Raw genomic sequence first — 17,502 nt, forward strand, 5'->3', positions numbered from 1 at the left:
AAAGAAAGAAAGAAAGAAAGAAAGAAAAAGAAAGGAAGAAAGAAAGAAACTGTTGCTACAGGTCAGCTTACTCTCTAGACTGCATCTTTGGGTACCAGTGGAAAGTATGAGTTTCCAGGCCAATGGATGCCACCTTTAGGACTGAGGCCACTGACACCAATGGCTGGTCCTACAGCTCATTAGTCCCCCAAGTCTTAGCTCCCCCACCTCGTCATTCCTAACTTCTTCCTCTTCTCCACTTGCCTGCATAATTTTAGGCTGTGTCCTCCTGTCTGTGATGGTCACAAGCACGAAACAATGAAGGCTGAAAGAGCACAACTTGCTCATGCATCATGACAATGTTTATATGCATGCAGTGAGGCCAAACTGCCTCATCCATGTCTCCTTTTACTTTTTCATTTTTTCTTATTTTAGCCACCCCTCCCCCCATTGGCTGATGTTCAGGATTTCCCACTTGCTCTTCTTCACAGTGCTTATCATCATCTGATATATTATATATTTACTATTTTATCAACACAACTTAGAAACTGAAGTGGTTAAAAAGAAAAAGGAAGGGGCACCTGAGTGGCTCAGTCTGTGAAGCATCTGCCTTCGGCTCAGGTCATGATCCCAGGGTCCTGGGATCGAGCCCTGTATTGGGCTCCCTGCTCAGCAGAGAGCCTGCTTCTCCCTCTCCCTCTGCCTCTTCCCCTGCTTGTGCTCTCTGTCAGATAAGTGAATGAAATCTTGAAAAAAAAAAAAAGGAAATGACCCAATATCTACCTCCTGTACATTAAGCTCTTTCTATATATTACCTCACTTTATCCTCTCAAGCCAGCAAAACAAGTGTTAGTCACACTTAGGGATGAGGAAACGGGCTTTGGGAGGTTAGACAGTTTGTCCAGGTTCACTTACCTAGGAGGTTAGCAGGTTGAAATTTAAACCCTTCTCTTTCTGACCTCAAATCCTATGCCCTTAGCCTGTACATGGATGAACACACATTAATTATTCAGATGGCCTCCATTGATTTATGATATAGATATTGCCCAGGTGAAACAAACAATTGAATAACTGAATAATTCAACCTGAAACTCTCAATTGACTGGTGCTGAGTGTCTTTGTGTCAGAAGTAACTGGCTCATTGCTTCAGATTTTTTCTGCATATGTCCCCAGTATGGACTCAATAACAGGGTGGGTCTCAATAATGATTTGAGACTAAAACCAGCAATCTGAAGTATTTTAACTATGTTGGTTATCTGCAGTAATCTTAGCATTTAGTTATTAACTAAAATAATTTTATTTGTTTTGATTAATGACCTCAGTTGAAGGATTCAGAAGCTCTCCTTTGAAACCAACAGCAAATTTTTGATAAAACAAATTAGTTATCAAATATTATGTTAGGTCCTTTCAATCGGTTATTTGGACTTAAGAATTGAAACTATTAATAGAAAACATATAAGATGTCAAAAGAAATGTAAGACCCAGTCATGACTAATACCATTTTAGAGAAAATTTCTAACAAAAAGAGATTTTTCCATTTAATAATCCATTTATTTCAAGCATCACTTTAATAAAGATTCAAGCAAATTCGTTGTAATGAGACTGAAGGGACTGAATAGAATTTTCCAAGAACTCTCGCTCATAATGTTCACCATTAAAACAGCTCAACAGTGTTCTTTCTTGTCTGCCTTCTTTGGCTGAAGTCCCTTGTAGAAAAACCTTTCAGCTCCTGATACAGACGTGAGAAGCCATAACGTAATCATCCTCATCATGGCTAACATTTTTGAGTACTTACTATGAATCAGATTTTGCTACATACTGCACTTGATTATCTCATTTTAATGCTCAGAAGCCAACAGCTAGGCTCTATTGTTATACTCATTTTATAGATTAGATAAACTGAGGCATAGAAGTATTTAGTAACTTACTCAAGAGACAGCATTTAAAATGAAACACAAGATATGTTATATTGGTTGTTTTGCCTTCTCCATGATCTGAGAAAATAACATTTTTTAAAGGAAACACCAAGTTTGACTTTATGGCTTTTATGTTAAAAGGGAAAGGGAATGGCTTTTTGAATTGCTGCAACTGTTATGGCGGTGATTAATTCCACTGGAGAAGTGGTTCCATGAGAGCTGAAATTTTAGATCTAAAAGGCTGAGAGTGCGTTTTCCTTGGGTCGTCTGTGCATTCCTCATGACCCTGTGTTCCAGCAACCTGTGCTGTAAACTTCCCTTCACTGTAAGCATGTTTTTCTCTCTGAGGGTTTTTAACTGGTGGAGCTGTCCTTGGTCTGAGAGGTCCCAGAGGAAAAGTTTTGCCTGGGGTCTCTGACCTGACACAGAATTGCTGTACTTCTCAGCTGATGTGTAGAAATCTGCCAACCCACCATGTAGAACAGATTGGGAGAATTCTTAGGAGAGGCTATGGAAACTCTGAAGGACACATTACAGTACATTTCTATGTTTCTCTCCATTTAAGCAAAGCTTTCCCACCTTAGGTCAGGAAATGGAAAACCGGGAGTTCACTCACTCCGTAAACTAGTTTTGAATACCTACTTTGTGCAATATACAGTTTTAGACACCACAGAAGATAAAGATAAGCTCCTGCCCTCAAAGACTTTACATTCCAGGGATAAGACTCTCACACAACAGGAAGTTAAAGAACCCAACGTCATAGAGATGGATCAGAAGCCAATGGAGTGCCATAGATATCAAGAGTGAGAGGTTCAAGGCAGGGTAATGGAGGCGGAGGGAGGATGCTAAAGCGGGGAATGGGTCCTCAGGTGAGAGAGGAAATGTAATAGAGGCCTTGAAGAGGAGGAAACTAGCCACAGAACAGAGTGTATAGCTCAACTCTACTTACTTAAAAAGGAAATAAACAAAAATTGTATTTGTAATATTAAATGCAGAAAGAGTTGGAAGGGTAGCTAGTAAATTCGGAGGGGAGGAGTGCCATTGGCAGATGGTGGGGAGTAGAGGGAAGGGCTAGAATCCATAGGGACTTTCAGTTTTTACTGTATATATACTTCTATATTGTTTGAATAGTTTTCCAAAGAGAATGTGGCCATGCACTACTTTGTATGACTGAAAAATACAAAATTTACAAAAAGAATGAGTAAGAGTTGGGTTTGTAGAGCAAAAAGAAGATATTCTAGGTGAGAGGAACAGCTTGAGTCAATGTCCAAATGTGGAAATGTACAGGATATGTTTGGGGAAGAGTGAGGACATGAGTGGGACCAGTACAAAAGGGATGTAGTAGAAGTGCCAATTGGGGCCAGTGGAGAAAGGCTATATGAAGGCAAGGCCTAGGAGCTTGAGCCTGTCACCCTTGGCCAGAAGCCATAAAGAGTCTTGGAAGGGTTTAGTTCAGGGTTGATTAATCTAGCTGCACAAGGATTCATTTATTAGTGCCCATACTTGAAGACCCAGCAAAGTTAGATGATATGAATTCAAATTTACCTATCTTGCACACCATGCAAGATGGTGGAATGTCTCCTGTTTTCACTGTAGGAAGAAAGGCTCTGACTTATGCAAACCTGTTTTTAGAGTTTTCAGGAACCACCAAAAGATGGAAATGCTGTCAAATGCAATTGGGGAGCAGCCACATATACCTGATCCACAGTATTAATTTCACCATAAATCTTTGTGTAATATTTGACATCTATGATGAATAATTCAAATGTATGAGGGAAATTTCGATCCCTAGCCTATGAGAAATGACTGAATCAAATGTGTAAAATTCGAGTAAAAATTACTTGATTCTAAAAATGAAATCAGATGTATTCTGTAATATGGTATTTGTTTTAGCTCATTTGTCTTTTCCTTGGGTGAACTGGTGAAATCAATATTTTCTTAAATATCCTGTTTATGATTATACAACTATTCAAACACTATATATGTACACATTATATTTTATTCACACACACACACTCATACAACAGACACAATGTAACAAAAATCTATAGCTACCTGGGAGTGGGGAAGTAACACTCCTACAAACCAATCTTGAAGGAACATTAAATCTAATATGAGGAAAAATACTGTAGCTACTTGAGTCATGCATTGTGACTCATTGTAAATGATTGGATTCTGAGTGAGATATTGACCAGCAAGTGGAAGAGAGACACAGCAGAGTCCCAGAATGATGATGCCTGTTAGGTTTGTAAAAAAACGTGGTCGCCTGCTGCAAATTATCTTGTAACCAGAAGTCAAGTTTGAAGAAGAAACTGACAATTAAATCACTTTCAGTTTTCACTTTTCTTCTTGTTCAAACTTTTTTTTTTAAAGATTTTATTTATTTATTTGAGAGAGAGAGCAAATGAGAGATAGAGAGCACGAGAGGGAAGAGGGTCAGAGGGAGAAGCAGACTCCCCGCCGAGCAGGGAGCCCCATGCGGGACTCGATCCAGGGACTCCAGGATCATGACCTGAGCCGAAGGCAGTCGCTTAACCAACTGAGCCACCCAGGCGCCCTCTTCTTGTTCAAACTTTAAAGACTTTTAATCCCCATCTTTCCCCCCATAACACCGCCCCACTCGATCTGTCCTTTTTCTGAGGCAGATGGAGTTCTTAATAGGCATAACTGAGTTTCCTGCCTTGTGAAGGGAAAACAACAGGGGACAAGATGAATTCAAAAAAGCTTTACAAATTATGTGGAAAGAAAGATTGCTGGTTTCATATGATGCATTTTCCTCAGAACCCCTTCTCTGTTCTTCTTAATCCTTCTTTATCCTTTAAAATTACTTTGTGGCATGTCTTCCCATCACGAGGATGAGGGCAGCATGAGACATCTAACCTCAGTGTGTTGGGAGAAGGCAGGAATGCAAGATGATCCTGTGCCTTAGGTGATTAGATAGACTCATACAAATTTTAGGAAGACAGTTTGGAGAATGATTTAAAAAAAAAAAAATCTCCTTTAAAAAAATCTAGACCAGAAAAAAATTCCTCTAATCATTTTAATGTAGTTCTTAACACTGATTTAATCAATTCAATCTGGTAAATATGTACTACTATCTACCAAGTTGAATAAAAAACAATTCATGTAGTCCTGATAGCATTGTGCTAATCAGCAGGATTATAGAAGTACCGAATCTTCGCTTCTAGTAGAGTTTGGACAGGGGAAGTCTGATCTCTGCCTCTCTCCTCTCTGTTTCAGTCTCTCTGTCTTCCTCCCTGATAAACAGGTGCCCTATATGTATCTTCACTTGGGATGCAATGCATTGTTTGAATTGTATCTGAGTAAGTCTGAAACCCCAGAATTGGAGGAAAAGCTTCTTCCTGAATTTGATGTTCTCTAATACACAGAAAGAAAATGGAGCTTCTGAGTGACAACAGCTTAGACAGATGCTGAGAAAGATATTTATGTATGTGTGCAGAAGTGAGCGAGAAGGTCATTCTAAACAGAAAGGTGGGAGCCGATTTTATAGTCACACAGAACTTTCTAAAGAGAGGAATGAATAGGATTGGTGAAGAACTGATACACCAAGATAATGCTGAGAGAAATTAGGAACAGCTAGAGAGTTAGGATATATTTTGGAGAAAAAAATAAAAACCACCCTGAATTTATCTACTTGTTCATCAATATGTTTGAGATGAAACATATGAAAATATGCAAAAATATAAATATCACTCTGCTGATGATATTGCAGATCCCCCAAAGCAAAGGAACACATGCCCCATTCATTCCCTGTTGACATCAGACAGTTTATCAAGTGTTTGTGACCTAAAATGAGTGGGGGAAACTTACTATCTTTAGTTCATTTCTGCTTTCCCTCTAAGCTCAGGGATAAAACTTCAACGTGTTTATAGAGCTAATATTTTATTACATTTAATTTTCTTAAAAATATATAAACACATTGAACACTTATAATTTATAACATAGCCTATATATTTATAATTTACTTATATGAAATAATGTGTTTCTTTGAGGGGGGAGGGAGAGGTAGAGGGGGAGGGAGAGAGAGAGAATCTTAAGCAGGCTCCATGCCAGCTCAGAGCCTGATGTGGGGCTCAATCTCACAACCCAGAGATCATGACCTAAGCCAAAACCGAGAGTTGGATGCTTAACTGACTGAGCCATCCCGCGCCCCTATATGAAATAATTATTAAAATATACAATTAATAGTTCCTCAGAGTCATATATTTTCATATATTAAAGTGTTCGCTCATGGGGCGCCTGGGTGGCTCAGTCATTAAGCATCTGCCTTTGGCTCAGGTCATGATCCCAGGGTCCTGGGATCGAGCCCCGCATCGGGCTCCCTGCTCCACAGGAAGCCTGCTTCTCCCTCTCCCGCTCCCCCTGCTTGTGTTCCCTTCTCTCACTCTCTCTCTCTCTCTCTCTCTCTGTCAAATAAATAGATTTTTAAAAAAAAATCTTTAAAGTGCTTGCTCATGAAAATACTTTCTTTATGTTAAAATATTTTAAGTACTTCAGTGTTCTGCTTTTGTGATACTAAGAATGTTGGTTTTTTTTTAAGATTTATATTAAGTGTTTTTCTCTTTTCTCTAAACAACAGCTAAATTTAGAGGTTCTGTCTTATGTCACAAATGATCCTTGTTGGTACAAAAAAGTTTATATTTTGAGGGGCTATGGAGACTTCTTGTCCTTTAAGCCTTATTTACAAAGTTTTTCTCAATTGTTTTTTAATGTCCCTCATATAAGCTTGCCAGCAATAAGCAAAAATAAAGCTGGGACTGTGTCAAAAAATTCACTGGCCCACATTCATCCTTTTTTCAGCAGAGTTTACTCAATAGTGTTCCCCATTCAGCTATACTGTGCCAGCCAGCGGAAACAGCTAGTTGTTGTCTGAAATGAAGAATAATTGGAAACATGGTTCCTGTTTCTTTTCCTGCAAGTAACAATTCATCCATTTAACATTCTTTTGGTGCTCTTTAATTGTGTGCTAGACAGCGTTGTGCTCACTGGTCAGTTGAGGCCAATCTGAGAAATGTTAACCTTCTATTCCCGCTGCTGACCCTCCCACTGGGAAGTAGTGATGACCATCTGATGGCCTGGCACCTCCACCTAGAGTCAGTGACATGTGACACCAGCAGCTTTGTGTAGGTAAATGGACATCACGCTGGAAAATGCTGGGCTGGGAGAGAGAGTAGTAATTATAAAAGATAAAATTTCTAGCTATTATGATCCCAACTCTAGAGGTAAAGAAACAAAACCCAGGAAGGTTAAGTCACTTGCCCAAGGTCACTCTGCCAGCAAGCTGTGGAGCAGAGTGTCTAGATGCAGGCACCTTTCTTCTGTACCCTATACTACAATAGCTTTTGTCCTTTATGGCCAAGTATATGATTGGTTCTATAAATATTCCATACACCTATAAAAAGATTGCATGTTCTCTTTTCGTAAAGTATAAATTTATTGTTTTTTCTCCTCTATACTAACCACACACATAAACCCATATATTCATGCATGTGTAATAAGCTTGTAAGTTATATTATAGTCTTCTGTATTCTTGCTTGTTTTTGATTTCATATTCTATCAAATTCTGAAAGAGCTGCGTTAAAACCTACTACTGTGGTTGTCATTTCATCAAATACTGCATGTCTTTCTAGTGGGTTTTTTTCTCTTCTTTTTTAAAACTCTCTAGTGGTTTTGATTTTTAAAATTTTTATGCTATATTTTTTAGTGCATAATAGCTGACAATTATTATATTTTCTTCAAGTTTATAGCTGTACCACAGGAAATTGAGCTGACTCCATGTAAAATGATACCAAAATAATAGTGGCTTAAATAAACAGAAATGTATTTTTCTCAAACATAAAAAATAGCTGGTGGTAAAAAATTGAGGACTGGTATAGAGGCTCCATGGTCATCTGGAACGCAAGCTCCACTTGTCTTCCTGCTCTGATGCCTTTTAGTATCTGGTGTCTGTTCTCCAAGTCATGGTTGCAAAATGGCTTCTGCAGCTCCAGCCATCACGTGTATATTCCAGTCATGAGGTGGAAAAAGAAGAAGGCAGAAAGGAGTAGCTTCCAGCTTCATTAGATGTCTGCAGGCCCACCCACTAACGTCTGCTTACAACTTACTGTCTACCCCAATTGTAAAAGAGGATAGGAAAATGAATTTGTTTTTATCTGTACACATTGCTGTGCCAAATTAAATTGAGGTTTTGTTAGCAAGGGTGAAAAAGGGATGGGCATGGATGGCATAGGCATGGATGGCATAGGCATCTAGCGATCTCTGCCACTGCGCCCTTAATCTTCCCATCCTCTTGTTCCTATTTAATGTTTTTGGCCTTGAATCTGATATTAACACTGTCACTCCTGGTTTTGGATTTGTCTGACATATATCTACCCAATCATTTATTTTCAAACTTTCTTTGTCACTTAATTTGAAGTGAATTTCTTATACATAGCATGTTTTTCAAAATAATCTGAAAGTTTGTCTTTTGAAAGGGGCATTCAACTCATTCAATTTTTATGGTAATAGATATATTTATTTTTATTCTTTTTTTTTCTTTTTATCCCTTATAATGCTTCACTGTTTGTTTTTTTCCTTTTTCTCCCCCTTTCCTTAGGTTTGCTGGCTTTATCTTATTTTAAGAGTTATTTCCCTCCCCTCTGTTAAGTTGAAAGTTTTCACATGAAGTGCTTAGGTGTCTTAAATAATTAAATGGTTTTTTTTTTTCTGACTGAATAACCATATCCCTGTATCTCAGAGATTCATTGTGAATATACTAAGGAAGAAATGCAATATATTTCTTCAAAAGTAGAGGAAGGTCATTGGCAGCATGTAATAATTAAGGAAGTTTATTTTCCTCACTCCCTTCAACATCACACATAGACAGCAATGAACTCAAGCAGAGCTGGAAATGAGCCCTGTTTCAACCGAACACCACTCCTGTGTGTAGCACTTTCCAGATTCCTTTCAGAGTCTAATTATTGAAGGAAAAAGAAAAGCTATTATCCTGGATTTTGAAAGTCCACATGGGAATGAATTATGATAAGTATTCATCCTTACATTTCTCTAAGTCTTCACTGAATGCAAAACAAGTTCTCATGAGTGATAAAGCAAACAACAACAGTGAGTAAGACTGCAGTACATTTCGTGGCTGACTATTCATTGGTTTTAAAAGAAGTCTTAAAACCTTTTTCCATGGAAGGCTTGAGTTCTACAAAGTTTGTTATAGTTCTGTAAGGAACTTGCATATGAAATTTAGCTCCAGATTACTTGGTGAAATTATTAAGCCTTTCTTGATACTTTTACCTTTTCATGAATACATTACTTCCAAAAGGACATTTTTTTCTCTAGTCTGGCTTCAAATTATACCTTCCGCTTCATGCCACAGCAGTATACTTGTTCCCAAGAGCAACTGAGAATCTTAAAATTAAGCGAATGGTACAAGTGTTACCATCTAGGTAGGAATTTTCCTATTTTATCATGGAGAACAATGTAAAAAAAGAAACCAAAGTTTTGCTAAAGCCATATAACTTCTACCCAACTTCATCATTCTAACTTACTTCTTTAGTTTTTAAATATTTTTTTAAAGATTTTATTTATTTATTTGACTGGGAGAGAGAGAATGAGCACAAGTAGGCAGAGCGGCAGGCAGAGGGAGAGGGAGAAACAGACTCCCCGCTAAGCAGGGAGCCCGATGCGGGGCTCAATCCCAGGACCCTGGGATCATGACCTGAGCCAAAGGCAGATGCTTAACCGACTGAGCCACCCAGGCGCCCCTAACTTACTTCTTTAAAAAAAAAATATTATTATTTTCGATTCCCTGGGGGTATGATTTGGCTACAAATTGGTATGCATTTTGATGAATCTTACCACAATAATTCCATACAGCAAACTACTTGTACTTTGCAAAAAATTTTATATATATCTAATAAATAATATATTACATACAAGAAATGCTCGGCCTTGAAACATTTAGGTTATAATATTTGTCTTGGGGCTCTCTCTTTCTCTTCAGGATCAAGAATGGAGTGACCCCTCATTCTGTCACTCACTATTATATCATTGGGGCAAAGAGACAAAGACTCTGTTCTGTTGTTGGAAGTGACTCCTTTTCCATTATCACTATTTTCCTGCAATACTTTAGTCAAAAGGAGCAAGGCACTATGTCACAGGTAGAGAATAATTAATAAATTAATAAATTTAAAATGTCCTACCCTTGTCCTCTCGTTAAGTATTTTCCCTCTAGTAGGGACTATGTAAGAAGCTAGCCCCACTTCAGCCTCAAGAGAAGTGACAGAGATACGAGAATGAAAAAGAAGAGTGTCTGACAAAAATACAATTATTTTAGGAAACTATAGATAAATAAACATGTTATGAGATTTGAATCAGCATGTAGTGTGAGTTTAATTTTATTGCCTACTAATATTGATTAAAAATGAGGATTCACAAGATTGGCCCTATGTTGAAGCTGGATGACAGGTCCATAAGGATGGGTTCATTTATACTATTCTTCTTCCTTTGGGTATGTTTGAAAATTCCCGTAATGAGTTTTAAAAAGAAAAGAAATAAGGTTTCTAAAAACTGTTCTGGATCGGTTAATTCTGAAACACGGATTCCTCTTTTTATGCCCATCAAAAAGGCATCATAAATATGTTCATTAATGGAGTTCACAATTGGTTTGGATTCAATATATCGACAATTTTCTTCAACCCCATGTCTTAGTCCTGTAGTGGATGCTCTGTGATCGAACTTGGAAAATAACAGACTCGTCCAGCTTTCATGAGTTAAGTGAGGAAAAAAAACCCGTGACTAAATTTTATATCTTACAGAAGTATTTGAGGAATAACCATGTTTAAAAGGAGAGTTTTCTCATGAATTGTATAGAATTCTGTTACTATAGAGAGACTGCCTTCTTTGCTAAGAACAAGTAGGCAATAAAGATTATAAATAAATGAACCATTCTAAAAGTCTGTTTCATAGTGTCTTCTCTTTATAAAATTTCTCATATAAGGTGCAGCTTCTTCATTTTCTTCTCAGCTGGCCTGGGCTTAGGACGATGATCTGCCACTCTCATGTATCAAGTAAGTGCTAGAACATAGAAATATGTAATCCTTGCCTAGGGTACAGTTTGAGTGGGTAGATGTGACAACCGAAAGGCTCTGGAACTCTAGTGGGGTACAAACGCAGTGGTCTCCAGGAGGCCTGTGTGATAGATGTGACCATGGCATGCTTGGCGACTTTTCTGGTTGGTTTGCTTAGATTTCAACCCAACTTTAACGATAGGGTGAAATGCATACTACATGGTATCAGGAAGATGTGGAGCGGCTTTGCCACTCAGATAAAATTAAATGCTTAGAAATAAAACCCCTAAAAACTGGATATAGGGAAGAAAATATTTTATCATTACAAATCAATCAGATTTTTACTAAATGCCTCTTCTGATGATTGCTCACACTTTAAAGCTAGCAAATCTTGGTTTACAAAATACGTTCACATACATTATCTTACCTGATCCTCCCCATGAACCAGTGAGGTAAGTGGGGCACTCTTAAGATGAAGAAATCGCATCTCAGAAATGTAAGTGCTTCCTGAAGGTCTTATACCAGCTAGATGGGCCCGGGGGCCCAGAAACCACCCAGGTCTCCACACATCGTCCTGTGGTCATTCCCTGTTGACCGCCCAGTATTGTGCTTCTCTAGCCCATGTTTGGTCCTGTGGGGGATTGAAAAGGAGTAAAGCCATGATCCCTGCCCTCAGAGAGTTTACGATCTAGATGGGAAGATAATAAGTTTTACATAAGAAAGCAAGCAGAGAATTATTAAGCATTAAACTGTATGAAATGGGCTATAACTACAATAACATTTGGGTTATTTTAATTGGAAAATAAGGTGTGATAAATGCTACCCAAGCACTGAAACATGCATTTGTAGGTGCCCAAGAACCCTGGTCCACCGAATGTGTCTCAAGTCTTCCAGCCAGGCAATACGTGCTTTCCTGGAGGAGTCCCATGATTGATTCTTGACCGGGAGGAAAGCCTGTAGAGGAGAAAGGAGAAGACAATATCTTTTCATACACTATCCTGTACTTGCGGGTACAATCTTGCACAGCTCCCCAGTGACACATGGTTGCTTGCAAGAGCCAATTCTTAAATTGCTGAATTCTTATTAGCCTCTGTTGAACTTCCAATGAGAACCGGAAGCTTGTGGTGGAAGCTAGTCCTGGCACATCTTCGTTAGATCCTCCAGGCCATCAGTGGAGGCTACGAAGCAAAGTGCCTCTTTGCCTCCTCCTATTTACCTAACTGCAAAGGGAGGAAAGTGGAAGAGTCAAAATTTTTTAAGAAAACTGCCTAGAGGCAGAAGAATGGGCACATTTGTTCTACCCTCAGAGGAACCATGCACTTCAAAAGTCTGCGGGGAATCTGTGAGCACTTTTATTTCCTGACGTTCTAATGCTCAAACCTAAAACTTTCCAAACCCATTTTTGTTTTAGAAGCAAAATTCTACTGGAAATATCTGTTCTTTCTTTTTTGGCAGAGTAAACCTGTCCTCAGAGACAGCTGCAGGCCAGTCACTGTCTGTGGCTCCCCCACTGAGTGGTGTATTCCCTGGGAGGCTCCATGGGGACTTCCAAAGCCATCAGTGAGTGTCTGGTAGCAAGACTTTAAAATAATGCACATGGTTATCCAGGCTTACCGGCATTATGGACACTGCTATGCAGCCTTCTTCAAAGTGCTAATTTGCTTACATGTCCTTTGGAGTAGGCCAGCATGGGTGGATCTCCTATACAACCCAGCAGTCACATGGCAGAGCAGTGCTGGAGTTACTCCTCAAGGCTTGATGCCTGCCCACCTGAGAGGAGGAGAGGGCATGGGAGAAATCAACTTGGAGTGGGAATGCAGCCGTAACGTGCTGTGTGCAAATGTGAGGGTATGCTTCGGAGGCATGGTCAATGCTTCCAACAACACTGAGCACTGGAGAGCAAATGTGAACACGTGCTGTTTGACTCTGAAGCCCAAGCACAGAATGGCTACTGCTGGACCACCCCTGCCCTCAAAGAGGCAGCCACTGAGTTATTTTTTCAGGAGTGGCGTGGATTTATGCTGAGTCATTCAGGCTTTCATTTCACCCAGTGGTTATGAAAATGGATTCTAGAACCAGCTCTGACACATGTGTGACCTTATGGGCACGTTAGTTAAAAACTCTCTGTGCCTTCAATCCCCCATGTTAGGACCTTTCCCAGCACATATTATTCACTGTATAAGCATCTGTTGTTTTCATACATTCGGTCTTCTAGTATTAACATAAAACCTCCGCTCTGGACACTGCTACATGTTGAGATGTAAAAACAAATATGATACAGTATGTGCCTTCAAGTGGGCTTACACGCTACCTTAGAGCCTCAGGCTTTATTTCTCTTCTGTGCCTAGCACAACAGAGGTACTCAATCAATGTGTTTGAATGTATGACTGGATTGAGGAAATGGGCAAGGATACTGATAATTTCAGTTACATGACTATATTTAACAGTGCCTGCCACACAGGAAGAAGCTGGCACTGTATAAGCATTCTTAGCTATTTTAATTATTAATTTGGTAGAATAAATGCTGAGATTTTGAGCATGGACTAGAGGTTGAGGGCGAGGAGGTGGAGGTGCACTCAGGGAAGTCTTCCAAGAGGCAGTATCATTGAGCTTCGTTTTGATCAGTGAGTGGGTGTTAGCCAGTAAGAGAAGAGGGCTAAGTGTGTTCTAGGCAGCAGGAACATTGTGTGCAGAACTAGAGAGCCGTGAAATAGCACAATACATTCAGGGAGCTCCGAGTGGGCAAGTACGACCAGAGTCCCATCCTCGTGGCGACATACAGCATGTGCTTGTTAAATGAGTATTTGAGATCAGAGGCTGGGAAATGAAACAAAACAAATGCGACATCGCTTGTGTCACCTTGGCCTTTAGCATTGACTACATAACCGGGTCCCCGACCCAGTGTGTGGTGAATTTTATGTTGTTTGGTATAGTACTCGCCTTCGTACAAATGCTATTAGTTCTCCACACAGTACTGCACCATGGTCAGCCCCTTCTTGTCTTCTCATTGAGGATATGAACTGGCTTCATTTATCTGCCTTTCCAAAGTGATTGAGCTGAATTAACAAGAGAGTTGATGGAATCATTGTATAGATGAAGTTGTTTTTGCATAGTAACATAGATTCTCTAGATCAAGGGTGAGCAAACTATGGCCTGAGGGCCAAATCCTCGCCACTGCCTGTTTTTGTAATTAAGTTTTTTTTGGAGCACAGCCATGCATGTTTGTGTACATGTAGTCTACAGCCCCTTTAGCACTATTTAACAGAGCATAGTGACAGAGGCTGTACCGCCTGCTCGGCACAAAATATTTACTAGCAGGCTCTTTGCAGAAAACATTTGCCAATCTTGCTCTAGGGTCATCTCTTCTAATCGGATGCTAAGGAGAAATCAGCTAATATTTAAGACACAAGATTGAGTTGGTGTAGAACCAACATGGCAAACAATAGGTTATTAAATTTTTTAAAAATTCTCTGCCAAGAAGAGAGAGCATTACAAATATGTTAGCCATAAAGAGCTCAATAAATATGCATACATGAATAAACACAGATTCTGTGATTGGCCTTCAGACTTGACTCTGAGCTCCTGGCAGTGAGGGGGTAAAAAAAAAAAAAAAGGGGGAATTGACACCTTTATCCATTACCTATTGCTTCATCACAAACCACTTTGACATGTAGTGGTTTAAACCTGCTACCATGTACTATTTCTCATGAGACTGTGAGTTGGTTGAGTGTTTTTGCTAATCCAGGCTGGGCCCGACTGATCTTGGTGGGCTTGCTCATGCATGTGTGGGCAGCTGGTACATTAGCGCTGGGCTGGCTGGCCTGGGATGGCCTCAGCTAGGCTGGTTCATCTCTACTCCACATGATCTCTCATCCCCCAGCAGGTTAGCTTGGGCTTAGGCAAGTATCCGTGGTGGGTTCCAAGAAAGAAAATGGAAGCACACACGTGAAGCTTTACGCTTGCAACTGGCACAGTTACTTCTGTTGCATTCTAGTGGCCAGAGCAAGTCAAAACCCAGCCTAAATTCAAGGAGCCAGGGAATAGACTCTAACTCTTGGTGTGAATTGCTGAAAAGTCATGTTGCCAGGGGTAGAGAAACAAGAGGGAGAGAATTGGGGCCATGATTGAAGTCAATCAAACAGCATCTAGATTAGCATTTTTCCAACCAAAATATATATATTTTTAAAGTCATCTCTGTGGTCTGAAGTGGAAAAGAATAGTCATCATATGTTTATTCAGCCCAACCCACAGGTATGAATCATCAGTGTCTTCAACTAAGAGGACCGATATCTTCTAGTTAATGACAGAAGCGGAGGAGGAATGGAAAGAAGCCTGTCAGAGGTATGGTACTATCATATGAGACCCAGACCCATATTAAAATGCCACTTGACAAATTTCACCAGGGAATCAGACTCCATTTTAATGGATTAACGGAATAAGCAAAATCATTATTAGAGAAGTAACCAATGACTAAACTCAACATTAGCTTTTGAGACTAAAGCCTAAACAGACCTACAATATTCCCGGTGACAATTCCCATTCCAGTCCACTTCTGTTTTGGGTTTGCATTAAAATTGGTCACCGTATTCAAAGACAACATTGCTATCTATGGATACAGGTATGATAAAAAATACAGGTAGGAATAAATATTCTTTTTTAAAACTTACTAGCCATGCGACACCTTTTTTTTTTTATTGCTGGAATATCTTCATTACTACCAAACTTGCCTCAATAAATAATAAGCATAAATAGCAAAAGTGGATGCCAGAAATCCTCCTTAACTGTTCTTTTCCTGGTACCATGGGTTGTTAGTAAGAAGAGAGTAACCTTAGGTAGCTCTTACTCCTTACAGTCATTCAGAATCCCCTAAAAATCAAAACAAACTACTAAAGGCAAAATCAAAATTGCCAAACCACCCAGACAAGCCCCCCAACCTAGGTTTGAGAACGTTCTTTCTGGCCTAGAGCCAGACAGGTTTTTGGCCTTGTTCTCAAGAAGCCGATGGCTTTACACATGGTCTTCCATGGCATTGTCACCATTAGACTTCTATGGTAGGGCAGCAGGACATGGGGAAGAACATAATGGGATTTAAGGAACTATTGGACGCCTGTTGACTCAGACATCGGGATCAGCTGTAAATGGAAATGCATGTCAATTTCGATGGCGTGAAAAGGAACTGGAGTGTTATTATTGAAGAGGTGGAGAGGAGGCCTTCAGGATGCTTGCAGATGACTCGTTTCTGGGAGGGTTGTGGGGAGGTAGAGCTGTCTCGGGAAGAACAAACGAAGCTTCCAAAATGTGGGTTCAGGAAGTTAACCTTGGGCGGATCACATAAAGGTTAAATGAGATATATAAAATAGCTGGCAGAGTACTTAGGAGGGTAGACCTCAATAAATGTTGGTTTCTTCCCTCTCTTTGCATCTGCCACCCACCTTAGGGATTTCTTAAAAAAACAAAAGACCTGCCAGCCAGCTGTCATTAGAAAGATGTCAAATACGATAAGCTGCTGATAGGTGGTAACGATCAACAAAATTCACACTCAGGTGGATGGAGCAGGGCACGTCACCTCTCCCGCCCCTCTCCTTATCACAGCTTGGAGGCAGCACAAAGACATTCCTTCCTTCCTGCAGAGGAAGTGTGTGTGTTCTCTCAGACCTACCTTGGCGTTCCTTGATGTCTTAGAGAAGCAGATGACCCTGGCTGAGCAAGACAGTCAGCAGAACAGCAGTCCTTGATGCTGCAACTGGAAATTTCCATTCTTTGCTTGCAGCTCTGAAAAAAAAAAAAAAAATCTAAAGAGCCCAGTAGCTGGGAAATTTCCACGATGGAAAATTTTAACATATTCTTTAGCTCTAAACTATGCAGGTTTACGGAGACTATTTTTTTTTCTTTTGGTAATTTCCTTCTTTAACAATAATTTATGAACATGGTAACGCTCCAGCTGTGGGAAGAAGGAGGGCAAGATGACTTGCTGGAGAATGGGTATGGTTGGCTAGTTGTAGGCTGGACTGTATACACATTTGACCACCCGAACCATTGAAATGCAGATCAGTACAAGACCCACGGGTTGGGAACTCATCCAAAATAGAGGTAGTTTGCTCTGGAGCACTGCAGAGAAATCTGTGTAGAGACTGGAAGTGGAAAGTGGATGGATACAACTTTGGAACAGGAGATGGTGAATTCTATTGCTGCAAAGAAAAATCTCAAGCAGATTCCTTAGGCCACTGCTTCTTAAATGTAAACAAGCATATAAATCACCTGAGAATCTTGTTAAGATGCAGATTCTGATTTGGTAGCTCTGGGGTGGGGCCTAAGACTCTGTGTTTCTAACAGGCTCCCAGGTGATGCTGATGCTGCCCTTCTGAGGACCACACTGAGTCACCAGACCATAAACAAACCTCATCACTATGAGGTCAGCTTGCCTTCCACAGCAAAACAGAGTCAAAGGGCAGCCAGAGGTGAGCCCCCCTGGGGTCGTTTTCTTAGGTTACAAAGCTAGGGTCTAAGAGTAGAACTGAATGCCTTCT

At 40.0% G+C, this 17,502-nt stretch overlaps 1 protein-coding gene across 1 annotated transcript in view; it reads left to right on the plus strand.

The window, feature by feature from the left end:
- Positions 1-17,502, plus strand: part of LOC112810950 (uncharacterized) — a 79,668-nt gene that overhangs the window by 44,966 nt on the left and 17,200 nt on the right. The window contains exons 4-5 of the mRNA XM_073898555.1: positions 9,910-10,066; positions 10,906-10,975. Coding sequence (XP_073754656.1) covers positions 9,910-10,066; positions 10,906-10,975 — 227 coding nt within the window. The remainder of the gene's footprint in view (positions 1-9,909; positions 10,067-10,905; positions 10,976-17,502) is intronic.

This window comes from Callorhinus ursinus, unplaced genomic scaffold (assembly GCF_003265705.2).
Source record: "Callorhinus ursinus isolate GAN/ISIS: 27379988/994484 unplaced genomic scaffold, GSC_fseal_2.0 scaffold12, whole genome shotgun sequence".
Taxonomy (NCBI): domain Eukaryota; kingdom Metazoa; phylum Chordata; class Mammalia; order Carnivora; family Otariidae; genus Callorhinus; species Callorhinus ursinus.